The sequence below is a fragment of the Amblyomma americanum genome, chromosome 8 (assembly GCF_052857255.1).
Source record: "Amblyomma americanum isolate KBUSLIRL-KWMA chromosome 8, ASM5285725v1, whole genome shotgun sequence".
Classification (NCBI taxonomy): Eukaryota; Metazoa; Arthropoda; class Arachnida; order Ixodida; family Ixodidae; genus Amblyomma; species Amblyomma americanum.
The window spans coordinates 22,471,706-22,495,017 of record NC_135504.1 but is presented as its reverse complement, the minus strand read 5'-3'; the positions used below and the strand labels follow the sequence as shown (position 1 = coordinate 22,495,017).

At 44.5% G+C, this 23,312-nt stretch overlaps 2 protein-coding genes across 2 annotated transcripts in view; one reads left to right on the top strand and one right to left on the bottom strand.

The window, feature by feature from the left end:
* The first annotated feature begins 1,587 nt into the window (after positions 1–1,587).
* hdm (meiosis specific with OB domains hold'em) overlaps positions 1,588–23,312 on the top strand; it is a 46,005-nt gene continuing 24,280 nt past the window's right edge. Inside the window, exons 1-4 of the mRNA XM_077634108.1 lie at positions 1,588–1,895; positions 2,930–3,079; positions 7,164–7,239; positions 7,771–7,972. Coding sequence (XP_077490234.1) covers positions 1,733–1,895; positions 2,930–3,079; positions 7,164–7,239; positions 7,771–7,972 — 591 coding nt within the window. The 5' untranslated portion in view covers positions 1,588–1,732. The remainder of the gene's footprint in view (positions 1,896–2,929; positions 3,080–7,163; positions 7,240–7,770; positions 7,973–23,312) is intronic.
* On the bottom strand, positions 8,391–23,136 carry Usp39 (ubiquitin specific protease 39). Its single transcript, XM_077634107.1, has 6 exons — positions 22,860–23,136; positions 21,637–22,035; positions 19,349–19,552; positions 17,020–17,178; positions 14,079–14,395; positions 8,391–10,652 (listed from the first exon to the last, which is right to left on the bottom strand). The coding sequence occupies exons 1-6, from the start codon at positions 23,115–23,117 to the stop codon at positions 10,478–10,480; spliced, it is 1,512 nt and encodes a 503-aa protein (XP_077490233.1). The 5' UTR covers positions 23,118–23,136; the 3' UTR covers positions 8,391–10,477.

The following is a 23,312-nucleotide window of genomic DNA, read 5'->3' as shown; positions in this document are numbered from 1 at the left end:
TCACTTTTTAATGTGATCAGCTTGTACGTCACTCTCCCTCTCCGCACACAGGAAACGGAGAAACACGTAACTTCAACATGCGGGTCCACACAAACGGGTAACTTTAACACAACAGCTATAGCTTATAATTTCCCCACACCTGCTGTGTGCTCATGTCGATCGACTGGTCTGCTGGTAAAAACATGATACTGTAGAAGCTTGGGCAAGTTGGTGTGACCCCAATGGGCACTGCAGCTCCCTTGGATGTCCTGGGGATGTGTGGGACGTCCTGTGAACGTCCACTGAACGTCCAGTGTAGTTTCAGTGCCCGTTGGGACATTGCTTTTCAGCAGCGCAGCGGACAAAGGGTGTCTGTACACTTGTCTCGTCCTTTGTCCCCTGCGCTGCTGAAAAACAATGGTAAAAACATGTGTTTCACTTTGGACATGAAGTTGGGAAATATGTTCACATAAAACAATTCTTAAATCTTAAAAGTGCTCGTAAACACATACTGCGACCAGCAACGTCAGGCAACGGGACCAGGCCGTGGCCGGTGTCCCCGTTTCGGCAGCTGACTGTTGCGATCGCATAGGCCTCTGAATTCCAGCAACTCGCATGCAGCACAAATTCCTAAGCAATAAATCGTTCTGTCCTTTAACATCTTGCCGAGTTGTAGTGACGGAGGCCAAACAGCACATATCTGCACCCCTACGACAGCGTGGTGCTACGTAACGCAGTCATGCGAGAACGACTGTGTCCGAAGTTGTCCGAGTGAGAAATTGGTGCTCCTCAAGGACAGAAAACAGCATACTTAACCGAACCCCCAAACTTCCACAACGCTCTGAAAGTTTACCACCAACAAAATGCTCGAAGCAAAGCCAAGAGCTGTCCGTGGAGCTCGTAGCAGGCAGTCTGCCACCGGATCGCAACGCCGTATTGTTTTCGCCATTCACTACTTAATGGTACTCGGAACATGTTGCATTCCGCTGCTTTGAAGTTACTGCAGTTTGAGGCAGCGCATAACGTCATTTTTCCAGCGGTGTGAGCGCTAGTATTAAGCGAAGGCCGAAACCGCACGTCTGCAAGCCAACAAAACAAAACCGCAGAAACGACCCGGAAGTCCAAATTCACGTGAGAGTGCTCAGTCGTGACGCAATGTCCGATGTATTCTGAACAGCACCTCTTGCAGTGATATTTCTCGCGTATCCTCAATTTCCTGCGCTAATTGATCAACTGTAGTTTTGCTCCATTGCTATCCAGAACATCATTTAGCCTTTCGGCTAACATTAGGAGGTGTACAACCTGCACATGCTCCGATTTTTTTTTTCCTAGTGGACATGCTATAGTAGAGATCAGTGAATGAAGAACGGGCTGTAAGCTGGCGCCACTGCACGGTCGTTCAGTGAAACAAACTAGCAATCTGCAATCGCACGTTGACACTGCCGCGGCGCACTTGCAGACGATAATCGTCATGTTTCGCGATGAAATATGCTTGCGGTATATCACAAAATAAAATCCTATGAAACATTTATTAAATCCCTGCTTAATCTTTAGCGTGATTGGTTTAGTGAATGAAAATATGCTTGAGCAAACGGCGACGTAGCGAACCCGTCGCAGACGGCAAACAAAACTGCACCTCGCGCAGCACTTCTTTTCCGACGCCGCCTCACCTCTCCGTCGAAGAAGCTCGAAATTGGGAGAACGCTCGCTCCAGGTGCTACTTAAAAGTTATAAGCTACCTTTTACACCTGTCATGTTTCCGTCCAACGCCGCTGGCAATGCGCTGACTCAGATGGAGCGCGATGCTGTGCTCAACCGGACGTCCATCGACAGGTTGGATCCTAACACGACCAAAGTGACTGTTCTTGGCATCGTTATCGCCAAACAGTCTGTTCGAACAATTGCTGCAGGTGCAGGTGAGGTACCTCCAAACATGTTATACTTTGCAAACACGTGATATTTTACGGCTTCGTTCGGCTGAAGCAAGCGAATAAGTTTCAGGTCTTCGGAGCAATGCGATGAGCTCTACAAATAGGCTTGAGATGAAATCTCCTACCCTCGGTTCCGGAGCAGAATTCAGGCTATCCTTCATATCGACTCACTGGAAGTTACTTTTCGGCACCGTACGATGCGTCACTTGATGACTGAATCTGTTCACCGAGGGAAGTTGTTAACCGTTTCTGCGATCAACGGTGCGTTGTGTTCCTGTTCTCACAGATGCTCCGAAAAAGCTGTACAGGAGTTAAGCCTGTGTATCGTCTGTAGTATGCCTTAATTGTCGGCTTTCCCGCACTCGTGCTAACACAGAGGTAAAGCCCACCGTTGGTGAATGTTTCTGCGAACGAATCTTTTCGTCGATTGAAAACGAAACTGATATTTTGTCTGACCAAAAGTTTTTCTTTCCTTTGTTTGCTGCTCCTGTATATATTAATTTTCGTTTTCACTTTCTGCTGTTTCATGTAAGATATTCTTGCCCAAATATCGTCGTGTAGAGACCCCATTTGATGGGGATTTTTAATGGATTTACACATACTATGCATGTGAACACAAATCGTTTGGCGAAGTTGACTAAAGCCCATTGTAGTAGTAATACCCTTTCTAATTTTCAAAATTAAAATTCACAGGGACATCCAATTCCGTTACTTATACTATCTATTGGCAATGCGATATCATTGGCAGCCATTGACGCCTTTACTGGAAGCGACGTCACGTCCGGTCTCGTGGCGTCACTTCACCTCAGCCAGTGGTAATGCTCCGGTCTTATGACGTCACTTCTCTCCAGCCAATGGGAGTGTTCCGGTTTGATGACGTCACTTCTCTCCAGCCAATGAAAATGCTCTGGTTTGGTGACGTCCTTCCCTCCGGCCAATGGGAGAATTTTATGACCGACATAGCATTTTGGCCCATAGTGCTTCTAATGATATCACGTTAAAACGCATAAATTTTTCAGGCCCATCGTCATCTGGCCGCTCGAGCGAGGAGCGTAGCGTGCTCAACTTCACGCTGCGTGACTCCCCCCGCGACACGGTGAATGCCGCCTGCTGGGGGGAACCCAACAACGTACTGCGTGTGGCCGGCATCTTCCGCATCGGTGACTGCAGTGAGCCCCCCTTCGCATATATTGGTAGCACTGAGACATCATGCAAGACTCAGACGCATGCCCTTCCAGAGCTTTTGCGAAGACGAGCAGTGGTTGCGCTGCTCCTTGCTGTATGTGTTTAAAAATTACTTTGAATGTAGTTACCTCAATAATTACTAATTGTTATACTAAAATGATCCAAATTTAAATAGATTGCATTCCCAAGTATTGCTCACAAAAAGTAATATCATTGAAAGTAAAGGAGTTATTGGTAAATTACTTTCTTTCTAGTTTTGACGCACACACCGGGGAACACCATAGTGGCAGTTTTCAAAACACTTCTGTTTCTTAGTTTGTTGTGCCATAGAATACTCAATATTTACAAGAACCTATATCTATGGGGCTTTCAATTCATCAGCACTACCACGAGCCATCAGATTATGGAATGACCTAGCGGACAACATCGCTTCCACATCTAATCGAGATTCTTTCCATACTCAACTCATCACACATTTCACTGAAACCGTCATTTAGCACGCCTCTCTTCAAATGTATTTTTCTTACTTTTTGTTCCTTACTTTGCTGAAACTGTCGTGCCAATTTTTACGTTTTCTTATATACTTATGTTTGCCTGTTATGTTCCGTTCTTTTTTTTTTTCTCTAACATGCTTGCTTTAATCCCGCTGTGCTACTCATTGTTACCACGTTCTGCAAGCACATTATCCTTTATTGTTGTGCTTTATTTTGTGTCGCATATTCTTTTAGTTTTTTTTCCCCCTGTTGTTATTTCTGCATCGCTTCTACTTCTCTACTAATTTGTTGATATATTGCTTATCATGATTGTATGTTTTGCTTTTGTTTCCTTTCGTTATTAATGCACTGTATAGTACTTTTATGGCCACCTTACACAATACCCAATGGGCCTGTAAGGTACTTCACATAAATAAATATGAAGGTGGGCTTGAAAAATACTTGTTGAAAATTTTGCCCTGGTTTGACGGCACACAAACCAAGGCACTGCCAGCACAAGGAGGAGTGCTTGGTAATTCCTAAAGTAATTAATTATTTTGCAATGAAATTACTGTCATTGAGGAATTCATTACAGCACTACACTACTAGACAAGAAAAATAATTCATTGCATAACAAATTACTGAGACAAGTAATAAATTACTCAAATTTCATTTCTTCAGAGTGACTGTTTTCAGGAATAAGTGTCGCTTTTTATTATAGAGCCGTGACAATGTACCATCGGAGGGAAAAAGTAACAGACCTCTCATCCTCCAGGTTCCGGCCTTTGCTACTCTGCGTGGGGGCGCCACCTGAAAAAACATTTCTGATGTCGAGACTGGTGCTGTGGGCCCATTTCGACACCAGAAGTCCTTTGTCAGGTGGCGCCCCCTACACAGAGTGGAATGGGTCGGAACTTAGAGTGGGGGAGGTCTGTTACTCCCCCCCCTGATGGTACATCAATCTTTTCGAGAATAAACCGACACTCTTCTTATTTTTATTTTACACTTTAATATATCGATGCAGTGTAAATAGCATCGGCCAAAAAAAGGGATGAGAGGAATGGGTGGGAGGGGGGGAATGCAGCGCTCAGAAAATTTAGGGGGGTGTTCTGACACCAAACCCCTCCTGGCTACGCCCCTGCAGGATATATATTTCCAGCTTTGCAAAATACAAATGCAGGGTCGAGGAAAGTAGACAAAAAGCCTTCTGAAGGCTTGATTGATCCTGCATCCTGCTATACACTTGGCAGAGTAGCGGGTACAAACACCTCATTACGAACACGAGAATGAATAAAAGGAAGCCGAAAAGAAAGCATAAAAAAATTTACAAATTGCTTATCATAATAAGGAGGTATATTCGGTTAAGAGCAGTTGGTAATGAAGCATTTCCCACCCGTAACTTGTTAGAGTACATGGTAGTATTCAAGGGTCATTGCTGCGCGGGTTGTGTACATTGGTTCATAATGTTAATGAAGCAAGTTCTTTTATAAATGCATTGTTTTTTGCTATGCTCTTCCTGTACTGTGAAATAAGTAGGAAACTATAAAGGATGTTAGAGGCAGAACTTTTTAACTATAGAATTTTTTTTTTGTGTGTACGTCAAAGCTAGCATTGGTAGTTATACACATCTCTTTTTTTCTGTCTGTGTTAGTTTTCGAAGTTAGAAGAATGTCTGTGTTGGTTTTCGTGGTAGTGGCCCAAGTTACGAAACAATAACTTAATGTGGCGAAGAACAAGGAATTGCAGGTTAGCATTTTGATAGTCTGAGGTAAAAGAAAGCGTAATCGCGATATCAAGCCAACAGTGCAAGCGAGTTTTGGTTCGAATACAACTAACATGCGAGTTCCGGGACATATTTTTATAAAATACGACGTCAAGGCTTCTCGCTTCCGATGTTATTTCTATGTTGGAGGAACCAATACAAAGATTAAGGTCAGCATCTCTGATTTTATTTCGAGGGTGAAATGTTACTGCTTTCGTTTTGGAGGCATTAATGATCGATGAATTATAGGTACTCCAATTTTTTAGCAATGTGAGTACTTTATTAGCTATAACTTGCACTTCAGGTAAGGACGTACAGGGTCAAACCAAATTAGTGTCATGGCATAAATTATAAATTGGGTAGCTGGATCAAATCAGCACTGACAGGAATAAAATGGGAGTAAACTATTCTCTAGCGCACACCCTTACTCCGTTTTACTCCCATATAAGTGTAATCGTGTTTAGAGTGTGTTCACTGAAAATGATACTCTTGTACTCATCTTTAAGAGACCTGGTCCACGTCGATATTATCGTGCTCTAACGGCAAAGACGCTACTTTTCCAGAAAACGGAGTTTTCATGAGCTAGAAAAAGTTTTGGTTTCCGCGGGCTTAACGACCCAAAGCGACTCAGGTTATGAGGGATGCCATAGCGAAGGGCTCCGGAAATTTGGACCAACTGGGGTTCTTTAACCTGCACTGACACCGCGCAGTAGAATTTCCTCTAGAATTCTGCCTCCATAGAAATTCAACCGCCGTAACCCGAATTAAACCTGCCTCTTTTAGGTCAGCAGCCGAGTGCTTAACCACTGAGCCACCGCAGCGGCATTTTTAAACTAAAGCCTCAAATCACTGCCCTTAGTTGATCCCCTACGCAATAACTCAGCTTTCGACTTTCGCGCCCACCACGCTTCTCTGTCTACTTTAGACGATTTGCACAGCCAGCACACATGCACGCAATGATTAATCATGCATAGGCCATCGGTGTGTACTTGACCAGCATAATTGTAGAGTTTCAATTCTGCAGTTTTTTACTGCCTTTTTGGGTTGCCATGTTCTTTCTGGGATGGTGTCACGGGAGGTTTAGAGACGTACTTCGGTTCCCGCGCTTGGTGGAAGTGAATTTTTCGATGGCAGGTGCGAGTTTACGGCACCTCCTTGTTCGCTATAACCGAGCAATGCGAGTGACAGTTGTTCGTTGTATCCGAAGAGCATCGCTAAGTGTGGAGGCCACTGCTATCGTGTTTCCTTTCATGTTTCTACTACCTGTACTCTGCCAGGAGTGGTAGTAGGAGAGGTTCGGTCTTCGGGGGTGAAGCGAGCCAGCTCTCCCAGTTCAGGGCTTGCCTGTCTTGGTATAGATTTTGTTTGTTGCCTTGTATGTGCGGGCACTCCCAAATGGTCTGCTTGTTGTTGGGATAAGCATGCAACCTGTGCAAGTTCGCCTTCCATGGCAGATAGACGATAAATATACTGCTTATAGTTTTGCGTCATCAGTGCGTGTGTCTGGGCGTGGCAGACATGTGTTTGGGTAGGCATGGGAATGCTCTTCGATTGTGTCATAGTTCTTTGAATGTTTTGCAAGCGCTGTCTGTGAAATTGTTTATGTTGTCATTGGTCGTAGTCCTCAGGCCAGAGAGAGGGAGGTCACACATTTACAACAGTGGGGGAGAGTGCATGCTTAGATTCCCTCCTATGCCCTCATTACCGGGAACCCATTGTAGAGTGACGTGTGAGGATGAGTTTGTAGGTGTTTTTCTAGGATGGAGTGAAGCTGTCGATGAATCTCGCGATACACGGTGGTACCCATCCTGTGTCTATTTTACTTGGCTGCAGTACGTGTGACCAACGCCGTAGTGAGGAACCGGAACCTTGGATCAACGCACGACCAGTACTCGCCCGATGCGTCCAGGTGTGTGTGCAATTCTACATCACTTGTATATGTGTGCGCATGAAGTGTATGAACAAAGTGCGAATGAAATAAATGACAGCACTAAAACGTGAATGACTGGCTACTTAAAGGGACCCTGAAACGATTTTGATGGGCATATTTTAGAGCAAAAGATCTGTAGTGATGGTCTTTGCAGGTATGGTATTCGAGTCGAATTTGAAAGTTCTACGGGGACCCTAAATTTTGAAATACTTTTTAAAAATCACTGCTCCCAATAACTCGCAACTGATTAGGGTGACACCTCACCACCGCGTCCCCCACCTCAGTGACGTCAGTAAACAGCGCCACTGCGCTTGTGTAGAACGTCCCGAGGGCGCCAGATGGCACCACCTGCCTGGGACCAATCAGCGCGTATGCAGTGGCGCCCTGTGGAAGTGGATCACGGCAGCGGACCATGCTATGATACAACTATTAAAGCGATCAATTGAAATGGCTGGTTAACAATGCTGACGGTGACAACACGTTTTCTCTCCCTGATGCTCAACACGGTAGCCAGTTCCACCTGGTGCTGAGTGTGGACCGCGAGCCGCGCAGCGAGGTGTCCATCGCTGACGAAGACACGTTCCTCGAATTCATCCCGCTTCTACAAGTGCCGCTGCGGGGCGCTTCGCACGTGACCACCATTGCCGACCTGCTCTACTGTGGGCACGAGATGAACGGCCGACACGTCTCGCTGCTCGTCGGCGTTCAGAAGGTACGTTCTGGCAGCACTAAAACTTGTCATAGTCTTACAATTAAAAATTACGGACAGCACTCAAGACTACTTACGTGCTTTGAATGCAAAAGCACTGGCTTTATTCTTATTACCTTTGTTTTTAAAATTTTTCTTTCCCTTCTAATGATGCACCTGCTCCCTAGAATGCAGTCATTAAAAAGCCCAGGGTTCAATTCCCCATGCCTTCAGAAGATATTCAATTTTTCTTTGATTTCATGATTTTCTCTGATTTGACATCATCTGGGATTTTTGGGACTACTGTTGCTGGTCGACACTGATGCTGGGTTTCGTTGCCGATGAGCTGTATAGTAGTTTCTCATTAAAAAGGACAGTGAGAACAAATTTAAGTATCTTGCATCAACAGATTACCGCGTTCCAAAGACAGAGTTCGAATGACTTCCCTTAAAACTGGCCTTTATGAATTATAAAAGGTCAAAAGGTGAAATACAGGTGTCGCCACCGCAGGCCGTTTTCATAAGCAAACTGCAATGGCATCGTGTACCTTTTTATGTCATGGATCTGCGAGGCTAGACCACACTGCCATTCACTTTCGAGGTATCACGGAGTCTAATTCTATCATCACCATCATCAACATGACGAGGTTGAATTTAGTGGCCGGAAAAAATATTCCACTTTCAGCCCCTAATTTATCAGCAGAAAATATGCCTCTGAAGTGCTGGCGAACAAATTTCAAAGAGCCACAAAAATACTCAAATCAAATTTTACGTTTTGCCAAAGCAAAAATTGAGTGAGTTGTCCCTAGTGTCCACCAGCTACAAAGCTCTAGTTTGAAGCCTAGCTACCAGCTGGGGTAAGAGTAAGAAGGCTGGCAAATGAAGACATTGCTTCTGAGCTTGTGAGCTGCACCACAAAAAAGCCTGAAGACCTCAAAAATTTGGACAAGTCATTGCATTCCATTTCAGAAGTGACCCGAGTAAAGAGCTGCAGCAACATCCACAGTGTGTGCTTCAGGTTAATGTAAATATTGGAACGTGTTCAATTCATACTGGCAAACATGCAATCTATTGTGCCTTATTATTAAATTAAATGATTAGTATAGGTATTATTAAAAATGTTGACAGCAATAAACTGCGAATGTTTGCACACGTGATATTTACAACTGAGAACATGCCCAGTGGCACAAATGCTTCTGAATAACTGTTTTCAAGGTCATCAATTATGACAGCAAAGTATATAGTGTTGATGCAGAGCACAATTGGACCATTCTGGCAGTTAGTGAAGGACATAAGAAACTGTTAGTCACCGCAGAAACTGGTGTCTACTTAGCCGTCTATTAAGGAGCTTGAGCACATTCTTAGTGTTGCTAACATTCATTTAGTGGCAAAAAGTGCATAAGCAGTCTTGATAAGGAGCCTGCGTCATCAAATTCCATGTTTCAAACTCATAGTATCAAGAAAATAAAAAAAATTAAGTCCACAACACAGGAAAGAATATAATTGGATGTAGCCCGAAAAGCAAGTAGCAAGCACACAACAAGTCTGCATACAATAAGCAGTCACTATTGTTGGCCTACACTTGCATGAAAGAAAGACCACCAGCACATTTGTTTTAACTTCCAGCAGGATTTGTGGAGATGGCATGAATTAAACACCAAAATTCAAAAGCCGTACTATAAAAATACAGCCACTATGCGGAGCGCTTTCTTCTTCACGTGGTAGCTGGATATAGTGCTAGGAGTAGGCCTGGCTGACTGTAACGTCACATTCTATTGCAAAGAGAATAATGACCTCAAACTCATGATCGAGTTACATAATAGTGTTGTTTATCATCATTCATTCCACCTCCTCTGCCGCTGAACATGTTAATGCAAGTTTGATCCTCAACACACGAAGTGAGTTTCAACCAGGTGACATATAAAAATACTTAGCATGTGATCAGATCCGATGTCATGCCAGAGAAGCAGCATGGTGGAAAACAGAGCCCTTTGATCTCACCAGTTGTGAAACTTCCCATCGGTCCCATGTATCAGATAACAGCAGTGCAATCTGGATGAAATTCAAGAATTTACGGATTGTTGCGACGCCCGCAGTCAATAACGTAGACTGTGTTTAAGTTGCAGACCCCATGATTGATAAAAAAACAAGTGCCTAGCAGCAAAATCAGTGGAACAGATGCAGTAACAAAAAGGCATAGGTACAACAATCCAAGAGTTAAATCGGGAAGCAGAACAATTAAAAAAAAGCGCTTCTCAGAAGATATAAATGACAAATGATGGTAGCGTATATTTTCCGTGTCTAGGGAAAGCCACATCAGAATCATCATCACCACCACCCACAAGAAGGTTCCTGGGATTAGTCCTTTTTTGAAGCAGAGTTTCGCAACTGGTATGATCTAAGAGGTCTGGTTAAAAAAATTTGCAGTGCCAAGAATCACGGCTTCGCATTCAACGAGTAGAACGACTTTGGATTTATTAAAATGAGTGGATGAAAACAGCTTCGAAGAGAGGGTAACCCTGAAAACAAATTATTTAGCTGGTGTTGTTGCCGCTGCCGCAGCCTGTGTTGCAGGCTTCTTTCGTCGCCGCTCCCATATCTGGATGTAGGCCTCAGACAACGTGATCATCTGGGGCAAGATCTCAGTGACGTGAAGATCCTGAAGCTCGTACCACTTTCCCGAGCCACGGTGCAGAATGTGAGCCCTGTGAAAAAAAAATCAAACGTTCAAAGCCAGAGTCAAAATTTGTTACAATGAACACCGATAAAATCAAACCCTGGTACTACTACAAAATAGTATGTCATGAAATAATGGCTATAACAGAAAATAGCTATTCCCATAGGTAGCTCCCGTAGAAGCCCATGTTTTTAGCATCTTGCTTTTATGAAGTAAAGTACCTCCTAAAAAGGAAAACAGAGTACTCACTTGCCCACACTGAGTATGATCAGCATTCAACACTACTTGCATTCCCGTTCCACATACCAAACTGAAATTGCTGTGCATTGCCTGCTCTGTTGTGCATTGCGCCAAACAATGCAGAAAACCTTTCTCTTCTCAAGCAGGGCTCATATGGAAAGCTTCTCTAGATGATTTGTGGGGTCTGGTGCTTGATTTGTTGCAGGCATGCCTAATGTTTGTCAAAACTAGAGTGTGTAGCCCGCTGAATGATGCCACACTGCAAAGTACACGTGGCCCACTTGGCGCGTTACGCTGCGGCTCAAATGGGTAGCCACAGCCACTGGAGTTGCCTCGCCGTCTAAACTCCTCACTGTGAGCGCACTGTGCTTCTCAAGGGCTGTGCACTGCTTAAACATTCAGACTAAGAAATTATTAATTTATCCGTATTACCCTTAAAGGCACTCGCAGGGAGGGTAGTCACAGGGTTTTGACTGTCTGGTAGTGGGTTTGCTGTGCTTGGCAATACTGATGTCCAACTGGCTTCACAAGTTCAAGCGGTGGAAAACAATAGTGCTAAACAAATTCCGCTGACCAAAAGGCGGCTATTATTACACAGTACTATTGATTGTAAGAGAGCTGACATAGGTCTGGCGTAAGCTTTCTCTTCCGGACACTGCTGTCAATTGGCACAATTAGTAGCAAGTGTTTTTGTGTCATGCAGGGAAGCGAACCATAACAGGTACTTGTGAAGAAGTTGCCGTTGCCCACCATCTCTAATACAGCGGCCCACATTGGCTTCAGTCTCTAAAAAAACGGGCTAAATATTCTGAAAAGGCTTCTCCCTGTCCTTTGTGTTATTATTCTTCCAGGAACCCTACTCTATGCACAGAAGCCAAGGCAGGCTGCTGAAAAAACTACAGAGAATGTTTACTATATTCGAATCGGTGCGAAAGCACGGTATTGTGCTACATAGAAGACGACGATGAATGGGCAGTGCCGCGGGACAGAGCACTCGCGCTAGGCTAGCTGTGGACACGCGAGGGACGATTTTGTTTGGGTTAGTGAAATCCACCGGGTTAGTACCACGTAGAAGACAATGATGAGCAGGCAGTGCCACAGAACGAAGTGCTCGTGCTGGGCCAGCTGCGAGCAGACAAGGGAATAGACAACGGACGATTTTGCTCTGGTTTGGTACCCATCGAATTAGTGCAATCACACTAGAAAAGGTGCGCGCGTTGGCAAGCCTGCCATATTTTCTTGCTGCGTATACATTCTGCTGCACAGTGGGCTCTCGGCACATGCTTTGAATGTTCAAAGCCAGCTTCGCTGTCCTTAGTCCACACAGTGGCAAGTAAGTCTGCTGGCATGCGACAATTGCAGTCATGTATGTCACATACTGCTGTAACAAGGCAATGGCTATAACGAAGAAATCACGGTGTCCCTTCGACTTCATTATGGCTAGGTTCAACTCGACAGAGATCACTGTGCTTTATGTCAGTGGGCATTCGGTCACAAAGAAACAAAAATGCACAGTCAAACAATTCGCCGACAAGAGCGAAGCAATCTATCACTTGTGCACACATTTATAATTTATAACTGCAACCTTCAGAACATCTGTACAGTATGACATGCAAAAGAGTGAACTGTGCTTGCGTCTTTCATGAATTGACACTATTTTTAAACTCCACAGAAGGTGAAAGGTAAAGATGTACTATCACGATCAAATGCTTACAGGGCGCCTGCTCTCAGAAAAAAGTTTATAGTAACCCTGCCCCGTGACCCAGAAATTGGTGTGGAACAGCAGTCAATCCTTTCAGTCACACCTAATGAGCTCATCTTGTTCAAGATGTTAAGCATGCTTTAGCACTCGTCCATGAAAAACGTGACTGGTTTTGCAAGTCTTTAATTCGCCTAGAAAGGTCAGTCCCTTCACCAGTGAAACATTCCATTTCACAGCTTTATGCATGACAGAGAGGAGCAGGGCCAGTCTCAAATCTGAGAGAGTGTGCAGTCTGGTGAAAGTGGCTCATTTGCCAGGCCAGGTGACAATGAAACCAACTGAACCATTAAACAGACAACCCAACTGTGCAAACGCCACTGGGACTTCACGATTTTGAATTTGCTGGATACAACAGCTTCATGTGAACTCAGCAAGCAGATTGCAAACTGAGGTACACAATCTTATATGTCAGCAGTACTCCTTGCCAAGTTTTCATCCAATTTTGACAGTACCCATCGAAATCGAATCGGTGTTCATAAAAAGCAAAAAGCCACTCATGGACAAGAAAGTATGCATCTGATCAGGTGCAGCTGCTAGCATATAGATGGGGTGCTGCTGCTACATGTCCTCATTTTTCTTACCTTTTTAGGTTATGAAAGTTCTGTTTCCAGTACTTTGTTATCCTGGAATGCTAACCTATCAAATAGCTTTATTTAATATTGCTGCAAAGCTTGTAAGGTTTGTTTGTTCATGCTCAAGCCACCAGCACGCACTTTGCTTGTGATGAGAGATGCAACTTTATCTGCAATGTTTGTAGTCATGCACAACTGCTTCTATGTTGTTCCGAGAAGGTTGTAGGTGCTTTCCTTGTCTGACCACGAAAGTTCTTTGTCAGCCTTAAACTGAGCAAAGCCGAGAGCGGCAGTGATTCTGGACTTCCACAAGTGCCAAGTGCACTTACCACTCTCACCGCTGCCAAGTTGCTTTACTGTTTGTGGGCACATTATCGCCCAATGAACAGTTTTCTTTGGGATCCTTTTTACTGTCTGCCAGCCTGCCCGACTGCCGTCCCAACTGTGTCACAATATGTAACACGTATTTATTACAGTGCAGTGCTCGCCTGCCTTTTCTCTGTCACACTATTTTGAGCTGTGGCTCGCCCAACTTTCCGTCCTTCGGAAGACACAATGTCCCTTTAGTGTCCTTTAAGTAGCAACACAGGAACTGCGAAGAGATCCGTGATCAAGCTTATCAACAATATTTGTAGAATGAAAATAGCCGAAGAAAGCGATGCCACATCTGATTTAGTTTCTTATCTAAAGCATCACTCTCGCTAGAACCTCAAAGCGAGCATTCAGAGCTTAAACATGTATTGAAAGGTGTGCTCAACATGAAATTTGTCGCGAAGTAAAAACAGCTCCCTGCAACAACATTCTTAAATTTTTCGCGTGGAGATCTGACAATACAAAACCACCATGGCTAATAACGAAGAGCTCCGCCTGAAAAACCCACCTGTATGTTCCTTTTCCCGATCCAGGTTCACCTTCATGCACAACGTTGGCGATGAGGTCATAGACGTATGCTCCCTCAGAGGCATCTGGCACGTTCGCAGTTATCAGTTCGCCGAGGTCGACGTCCTTGATGGGGAAGTTGACGATGGTGGGATTCTTTTCGACAAAGAAGGTGTTCTTTGTGAAGCGCTTGATGTATAGGATGAGGTATGGAGGCAGTGATGTCAGCTCGAAGCGCTTCAGCGTCGAGTCCTTGTACGTCCTGTACTCCTTTTCGCTCGTTCCGTTGAACTTGGAGAGAATGGTGAATAGTGGGACCTGGAGAAGGTAAAGAAGTACCAAATGAGCTCAGCGCCTCTCACTTAACATGAATGAACATGACTATGAACCCATGGCCCTGATAACGATATAAAACACGCACCTAACCACAACACAGTTTGCAGTGTAATTTAGTTGGTAGAATAACCACACCTCCGACTCACTTTTCAAACAGATTTTTAGAAAAGGTTTAGCTCCTTGACAGCTATTTCATGACTATGCTAATCTAAACGCCTGCATGCAAAGCTCAACAATAGCTTCTACAATAGATGCAACAAATCCAGTCTTTATTTCGTTCAAGACAGCACTTTGTCAGTGAAGGAAAGCATTTGTTCTATTTGCTAGTCCTCTCAGGATGTCTGGCAATTTCGCAGCAGCTGGTGTAATTTATGTGCAAATAACATTCACAACCACCTTCCTCTGAAAGGCTTTGAGCAACTATGGGTTTTTATCATCACAAGACTGCAGCCACCACCGTAGCCAATGAGCATACCACACTAAATTGACTCTAAGCACCTTATTTCTTTACACAAATGATGGTCAAGAGTAGTCGAGGAAAGCATCTTTGGAGTTAAACTATAATTTAATACCAGTGCTACACAGGTACGCTTGAACGATATCCGAGTCGAATGGCATTTGAAACTTCGAATGGCATTCGGACTCGACGGACTCCCGCAGTGCTACAAGACAACTTCCAAACACATCAGAAAGCTCCAGCATTCGCTCGCCGTATCGCAATGGTGCTGCTGCCACTGAGTTTCACTTTTGCCGTTCGCTCGTTTTCAGTGTGTACATCAATGCGATGGCGGCATCAGTGGTCACAGCGGGCGCACTAGACCGACAACAGCAGCCTGACCAAAAGCCACATATCATTGTAATGTGAGATGTTTTTCAGGCCAATGACACCTACACATCAGGTCAGCAAATGGTCGTCCTTCATGCCCATGGCAGACTGGTGGCTGAGCGAAACTCACGCTGATGAGAGGTGACTGTGTTACTATATATGCGCTTGTTTCTGCCTTATCTGCATTACAAATAAGAGAAACTATAGCAGCTACATTTCACATGCACACAGTTCTACACTCACCAGTGATAAATGCTCGACAAAGTCTTAATTTTGATCAACAATGACCCCCTTCTGCGATGAGTAGGGCTAGGAAGTCCATAACATTTGTGTGTGCAATCTCGACTATTATGGAGAGCAAATTCACCAGTTTTAGAGAATGCAGGTGGTTAACAAGAGTACTTTTGTCAACAGTGACCCGATATCGACTGTTGCTTACATTGCAGTTTGTGCAATGAAAGGTTGTACAATGAAAGAGAAGTGCCAGTGTGACCTAGACTGCCCAGCAATGCTTTAGGTGGCCAGCAGCAGTCATCACCATCGCTAGCTTGTAGATAAAAAATTAGGACGTTTCAATTAACACGAACGGTCACCAAACACACTTCTGGATAGAGTGATTAAATCAAGCACACTTGTCACATCGGAGAAAGCAGGGACAATTAGATAGAAGCGTCGGTCCTATGCGATGTCGGCTATCAAGTGTTCACTAGGTAGGTGGCGATTGCGTTGGCGGGTACATTCAATATAAAAGAGAAGAGATTAGTACTCAATATAAGTGAATAATGCATTTTATGTCATGCAAATAAGCACTAGCTGTTTGTACACAGCAATGTAAACAAGAGCACTGAAGTGCAGTTGTCTTGATCGACACACTTGTGGGGAAATTTGTGCTCACGCGGTATAGTATGCTAAGTGGTGTACTATTGTCTTCAAGCACTCATTTAGTGAGTACAGTAGCTATCTTCTAAACAAACAGCAGATATCAGAATCAACAGCCACGGAGCCAAAGCAGCTGCATGGCTATGGATGGGGCAAAGGAACGGCTAATGAACGACACAGGCTGTGTTTGCGTTTGGAAGGAATTCCAAAATGTGCAGCATCTTCGTGGTGCTCCGTGGACTCGAATGTCATCTGAACCGAACGCCACTGAAAAACTTTGCGCAGTAGTTCAGCAGTACAGCCGAATGACATTCAGCTGGAAAGCATTCAAAATGCCCGTGCAGCACGGGGGTATAAGATGTTACAAATATTTTTTGAATGGAACAAGACAGCTGTGATGTATTGAAGATGTATATACAAACTGAAAATGCATGTATATATATAATATAGGCATATGAGTCTCTCCTACATGATACAGAAGTGCATTCAAGCAGCCAGCAAGCCTTCCTTTAAATATTTCATGGAAAAGCATGTATGACTTGAAAAACTACACCAGGTGTGAAAATGAGACAATAGTAAAAAAAAAATCAACAAATGGCAACGCAATGCCAGGTGTTGAGTACAGTTCAAAAATAGCTCATTTCCCTGATTCAGCAAAGGCAGGCGTATCGTTAGCACTTTGGGACAAAGGGCTAACTGAACCAATCTCAATAGCAGTATGCATCATACATACAAGAAACAACACATGGCTACGAAAGGTTTAATCAGTGTTTCAAAAATTCATCAGGCACTTTTAAATGGTAATCATTTTACAACCCAGAGTATGTGCTCCACAGAACAAGCAATGAGTTTGTCAAAAAAATAAAAAAGGCGAAGTTTGAATTCAGAGCGCGAATCCAACCTGAGGGATGATGTTCTCCCGCAGCTCATCCTTGAACAGCGGCTGTGCAGGTAGATCCGCAGTGAGGTACATGAAGCCCGTGCTCTCGACCTTCTCATCATACTCTGTGGTGCGCAGGGCAGCACGCCTCTCTGCTTCCGTCATTTCCACAGGGATGACCTGGACAGGATAAAGTGCTGCTTGTACTAGGGCAGTGTACAATGGAAACAAGTGACTCATGCGCTCGACTTCTGCCGATTCCACATCTGGTGAATCCACAGCTGCTGGTCTGTGTTTTCCTTCAGATCGTATTTCCTTAGAAACTTAGCATGTTTATTTATTTATTTATTTATTTATTAATACCTCAAAGGCCCCATTGAAGGGGTATTACATGAGGGGGTGGAACTTTAGCAGTAAATTTCTTCAATTGACGATCTGAATGACGATGGGTCGATCTGATCAACGATGGCGTTTGGCAGGTCATTCCAGTCCCTTGCTGTATGAACGAAAAATGATGAGAGATGCGCAGAAGTACGGGCAGGGGGAGGGTAGACTGCCTTCCCGTGGTTTGTGCGATTGGAGATGCGATGTGCGGGGCTGATAATGGAGTTGAGATGTGGATGATGATAGAATTTATGAAACAGACACAGTCTGGAAATTTTTCGGCGGTTCGCTAAAGTTGTGAGTTGAGCATTGCATTTTAGTTGAGTTACACTTGCATGATAAGAATAGGCTGAGAAAATGAAACGAGCTGAGCGATTCTGTACAGATTCGAGAGTAGTGGAAAGGTCCCTGAACATGTTCACAGACAAGCTTTAGATCAGGGGTTCCCAAAGTGGATTCTGTAGAACTTTTTGGTTCCTCAGAGTGCCTTTTTGTTCCCTGGAGCACATAAACCCATGCATGCCACAACTCCAACATTTTGTTCTGCCCACTTTATTTTCACTAATCATACTGTAATTTTTAACAGCAGACTGTTTCACTGTACACCCAGTCATTACTAACTGAAATTGGGTATTTTTGAGAGGCAGCATGCCTGCGCACTCTTTAAAGAAAGCATGCTAGGCAGAAAGGGACTTAAGCCAGGACAGGACATGCAGAGTTGCTCAGCACCTTTTGAAAGTCACTGTGGCTCCTCGAAGCTAAACAGATTTAGAACCCCTGGTTTAGACTTAGCCCTAAAGTCCTGACAGGTGTGGATGCTCTAATACGGGAAATAAACATTTTACCTCAAACATCTTTACCTCAAAAAGCCAAATATTGATTTGGACCAGGTTCAATACCCAGTGGACGGGTAACAAACACTAGCTGTCACAGTCAAGAGGATAACAGAAAAAGTATGCATGAACTGGCAGTAACTGGCAGTATTCCGCATGTCGCAAACAGAGAAGGTTAAATTGTCTAGAAACTGTGACCGACTGCTGCTAAGTGGAAGATACACTCTGACTTATAATGCTTCTTCATGAGCAACAACACTGGCAACCTTATTGCTCACATCACTACTTTAAGGTCTTCTACAGAGGGCACACTTATGAGCAGAAATAGAACATTACAATAACAAAACATTTCACGCCAAGAAAGGATTAAGTGAATGCAATTATTCAACCCATTCTGCAATCATAACTCCAAATTATTTTCAGCTTATTCTGCATGCTGCAACACTGTCATATTAATGGAGGTCACATGTCATCATGATCATCAGACTGACTACACCCACTGCACGGCAAAGGCCTCTCCCATGTCTCTCCAATTAACCCCTCCTTTGCCAGCTGCGCCCACCGTATCCCCGCAAAATCCTTAATCTCATGCGCCCACCTAACTTTCTACTGCCCCCTGCTATGCTTTCCTTCTCTTGGAATTCCCTCCTTTACCTTTACTGACCATCAATTACTTCACCTTCGCATTACATGCCCTGCTAAAGCCCACTCCTTCCTGGTTTCAACTGGGATGCAATTAATCCGCGTTTGTTCCCTGACCAACTCAGCCCTCTTCCCGTCTCTTAACGTTGCACCTATCATTTTCCTGTCCATAGCTTGCTGCATTGTCCTTAATGTAAGCTGAACCCTTCTCGTTAGCCCCCACGTTCCTGCCCTATAGAAGAATAGCAGCAAGATACAGCTGTTATATACTGATCCCTTGAGGTCGAACATGTGTAGCACCAAATAATGCACAATCAGAGGGACAAGAGTATGCATTTCATGGGTGGATAAGATAAGGCAAACTGGATTTCCAATGGCATTCAGACAAAACAGCACCTTTCAGGTTGATGCGACATCAGTGGCACAACATCAAAACTCGAAACGCTCGGCACTCAATTTCATCTTTCGCGGTAATGGGACACAAGAGGCACCTTGCGCGAGTAGACGTTCATTCCACCGCGGAACGTCCGGTAGACGATGCTGCTGTTCATGTTCTGCGTGCCATTGAGGGCCATGTGCAGGCTGTTGAGGAACCAAGAAAGGAAGTCGATGGGGTCACCCTGCTGGGTGATCTGGAAGCGCTTCTTACTGCACAGCACCACGGCCTGCAGCATCTCGTGGGGGCTCACATGGGCCTGCAAGAAAGCACAACAAAAAGTGAGGGAAGAGAAAAAGAAAAAAAAAGGCAGCTTATATCAAAGAAACATTGAGGACAATCCCATTCCAATGTGGTCCCTAGTAAAACTGTTTTTTTTTTTTCGGCTCTTTGCAGCTCTGTTGACATTCGTTCAGCAGCAAATGACACACCGATTACGGAGAAATTTGCAGTTAAAAGCATAACCTTTTTCCTATCACTATCCAAACTTGTGACATCGATGATGTCACATCATGGACTCCATGCCTGCTGGCCGCCAGCTGATGGTGGTGGGCTGTGGCTTCACGCATTAGGTACAAAAAAAAACAAAAAACGCCTTGGCGTCCCCAAAATTTTCTTGTAAAAATGGCTTGTGGCAGCAATATCTGTCTCATCTTTCGGCCCCTTCTGGTGCTCTCTTATATATGCGGCCACAACCTTAACACTATCAAATCTCACCTGTAAAGGGCACAATTTACATTAAAAGCGTGAACTCAATAAATGCACTAAGTCTGAAAAACTTGCGTAGAAAGCTTTAGGTCAGGCATGCAAAATGAACGCAGGCACCTTTTTTTTTTTTAATGTTTTATGGTAACCCTGGTATGGCTCCGGTGAGCGTCAATTTTTGTTTGCTTGTTGTGCAAGCTTATAACTTTTTAAAGTGTGTTGATTTGTTTACAAAATGACTTATTATGACCAGCATGAGTGAAAATAAGTGTAATTTAGACCTTGAATATAGTACTGAGTCATGATAACGACATGCAAGGGCCCAACAGAAATTGCAGGTTTAATCATTGGGGAAGGTTGGAATTTTTCCTGTGAAATCTTGGCACGCTGCTTTGCAAGTATCTTAAATTATAAAATTTTTTCCTGTCCTGGATCATAATTTGCACCTGAAAGGGCTACAAAAGCTGTGTTTTCGGTAACAGTAGTCTCTGTACCGTTACAGCATTATAATTAGTCATTATAAGATAAGATAAGTCTTTCTTCAAAATTACTAACGGGGTTTTCTAAAATGGTAGACCCACCATGGTGGCTCAGCGATTAGAGCATTTGGTTGCCACGGGTTCAACCTCAGCCACGGTGGCTGCGTCTCAATGCAGGCAAAACGCAAAAGACACCTGTGTGCTGTGGCACGTTAGCACACATTAAAGAAACTAGGGTGGTTGAAATTAATTCGGAGCTCTCCACTAAGGTGCCTCTTTCTCTCCTTCATCTATCACTCCTTTGTGGCTTCCCTGATGGTGCGGTTCAGGTGTCCACTGAGATGTGAGACAGTTACTGCATCTTCTCCTTCCTTGACAACGAATTATTGTCATCACTCCTCCAGATGAAACTCTTACCACACATTTAAGGAAGCAGAGCCATGATCACTTGGACGGCATTTTCTTCTTGAAAAGAATAACTGCAAATCGCAACACAACATCTGGTAGTGAGTAGTAATTCATTCCCAAAACTACACTATTTTAAAGCTTTCAAACACAATGCAACTGCCACAAGCATGAGATGGAATGTAGAAGTTTTGGGAATAACGATGTGTCCACAGCTTTACTGTATACAGGACCCCTTCATATTGTCCGTACTGGCGGCAATCTGTTTTGACTGCAAATTGTGTACACGAAAAATTTGGTGAAAAAAAAAGCTTACATTTTCCAGATAGTACAGAGTCAATCAATCATGCTCGCTATAGCTTGAGCAGCACATAAGGTTTCAACCATGTTAGCATGTGAAGCAGCTGGCCAGTAATTCACAAGTGGATGTCTATATACCTAGATAATGTCAATTTACTCAAACGCAGAAACAAACTTTAAGTACTGCTTGCATCATGATAGCTTTGCGGGTTTATATTTTGGAGCAAGGATGTTATGGCCTTGACAAAGAGTTCATGCAGAATTACTGTGTTTTCATTGCTGAGGCATATAGGTAAACATTTAGAATTCGCTTCCAGAGGTGTGGGCATCAGCAGCTAGGTTTAAGAGAGTGCTCAGGGGCTAAAACAATTTTTGATAACCAAAACAAAGGCGCAAGTGACAGATATAAGAAGAAGTGTGTTTTCTAATGGCTTTCCCAGCGACGAAAGCGCACCTTGAAGTTCCTGGGGTTCCATAGTTTGCGAATGAGCTCGCCAAAACGCTGCACAATGAGTGAGTTGATGTCGCCAGGCGGCCTCTTGAGGGACACGTAGTTCTCCTCCCTGAGGAAATAGTTGCGCAGTGGTGGTACGTGGGAGAGGGCTTGCAGGATGACGTTGCAGTAGTCATTGGCCTTGATGTTGTTCAGACCCACGATGCCCGGCAGGTACGTGGTCCCGTCGTAGGCACGCGACAGGCGGTCACTCGTGTCCAGCCGGACAATGTCCTCCTTGGTGAAGGTCGGCCTCAGGACGTACGTGATGTCGTCCAGGGACGAGTCAACGATCTCGTAGTTGTCTGGCAGGCAGTAGAAGCGAAGAGTCTGGAGGTTCAGGAATACGTGGTGGCTCACCTGCGCACAGTGTTGGAACAGAACCGTATTTGCTTGTTATTCATTCACAGCATCCACGAACCAAAATCACTACAGATGGGTGGGGGCATGAAGAGGTAGAGCAACTAATAACATAAAAACAGTACGGAACCTAGCGAACAACTACAAACCAGGAAGAGTAGCTAGCTGTATTAGCTGATGCCCTCATGGCCAGTGCTATCCGTACAAATCCAGTAGCTAAAACCTGGTAGTTCCAACGCTTACGGATTTGGTAACCAGTAGCTAAAACCTGGTAGTTCCATAATAATAATTGTTTTTTTTTTGGGGGGGGGGGAAGGAAATGGCACAGTATCTGTCTTATACAGTGTTGGACACCTGAACCGCGCCGTAAGGGAAGGGATAAAGGAGGGAGTGAAAGAAGAAAGGAAGAAAAAGGTGCCGTAGTGGAGGGCTCCGGAATAGTTTCGACCACCTGGGGATCTTTAACGTGCACTGACATCGCACAGCACATGGGCGCCTTAGCGTTTTGCCTCCATAAAAACGCAGCCGCCGTCGGCTACGGATTTGGTACACGAGGTCATCTAAACTAAACTAAATAAATAAAACCTAATCTCTGATCAACTATTCCGTGTTTGATTTACATAAAAAGAAGACATTGGAACCAAGCTGTTGAACACGAAACGAATGCGCCGAAACGCCACATATGCAGCCGCGCTCTAATGGTATGTTCCACACTGACAGAACACGTCGCTGAATCGGCTGGCGACACTGAAGTAGGACGCATGAGAGCGGCGCAGTCAACAACCTGAAAGTGAGCGAAGATAAACACAAGATCGCCGACTCACCTGAACGCTGTGCGTGTAAGCGTGCGTGTTGGTGCCGCGGCCCTGGAAGTACTTGCCGCAGACCAGGCAGGCGTACACGTTGATTCGAGACAGCGACACCGAGCACAGCTTCTCGAAGTCGAAGTCCAAAACATTCCGGTTGATGGTGTCCAAGTAGGGACAGTTTCTGCGCTTCGTCTGGCCCAATTGCGCGACGACTGTCGTCGGTTTGGTCGGATCGCTCAGTTTACGCTTTTTCGCGTCCGGCGGGGCCGCCATGTTTGCCGGTGGATTGGATCGGATTGGATGTGCGAAGAACTGCATGGCCGATCACAGTGGTGTACGCTTTGCTGGTTTCGGTTTTGAGGAAACGTTAGTCGCAGTAACTTTCTCACTTCTTTGGGGGACACCTCAACCATGCCGTAAGGGAAGGAAAGAAGGTAGGAGTAAAGCAATAAAAAATCGGCATAGACA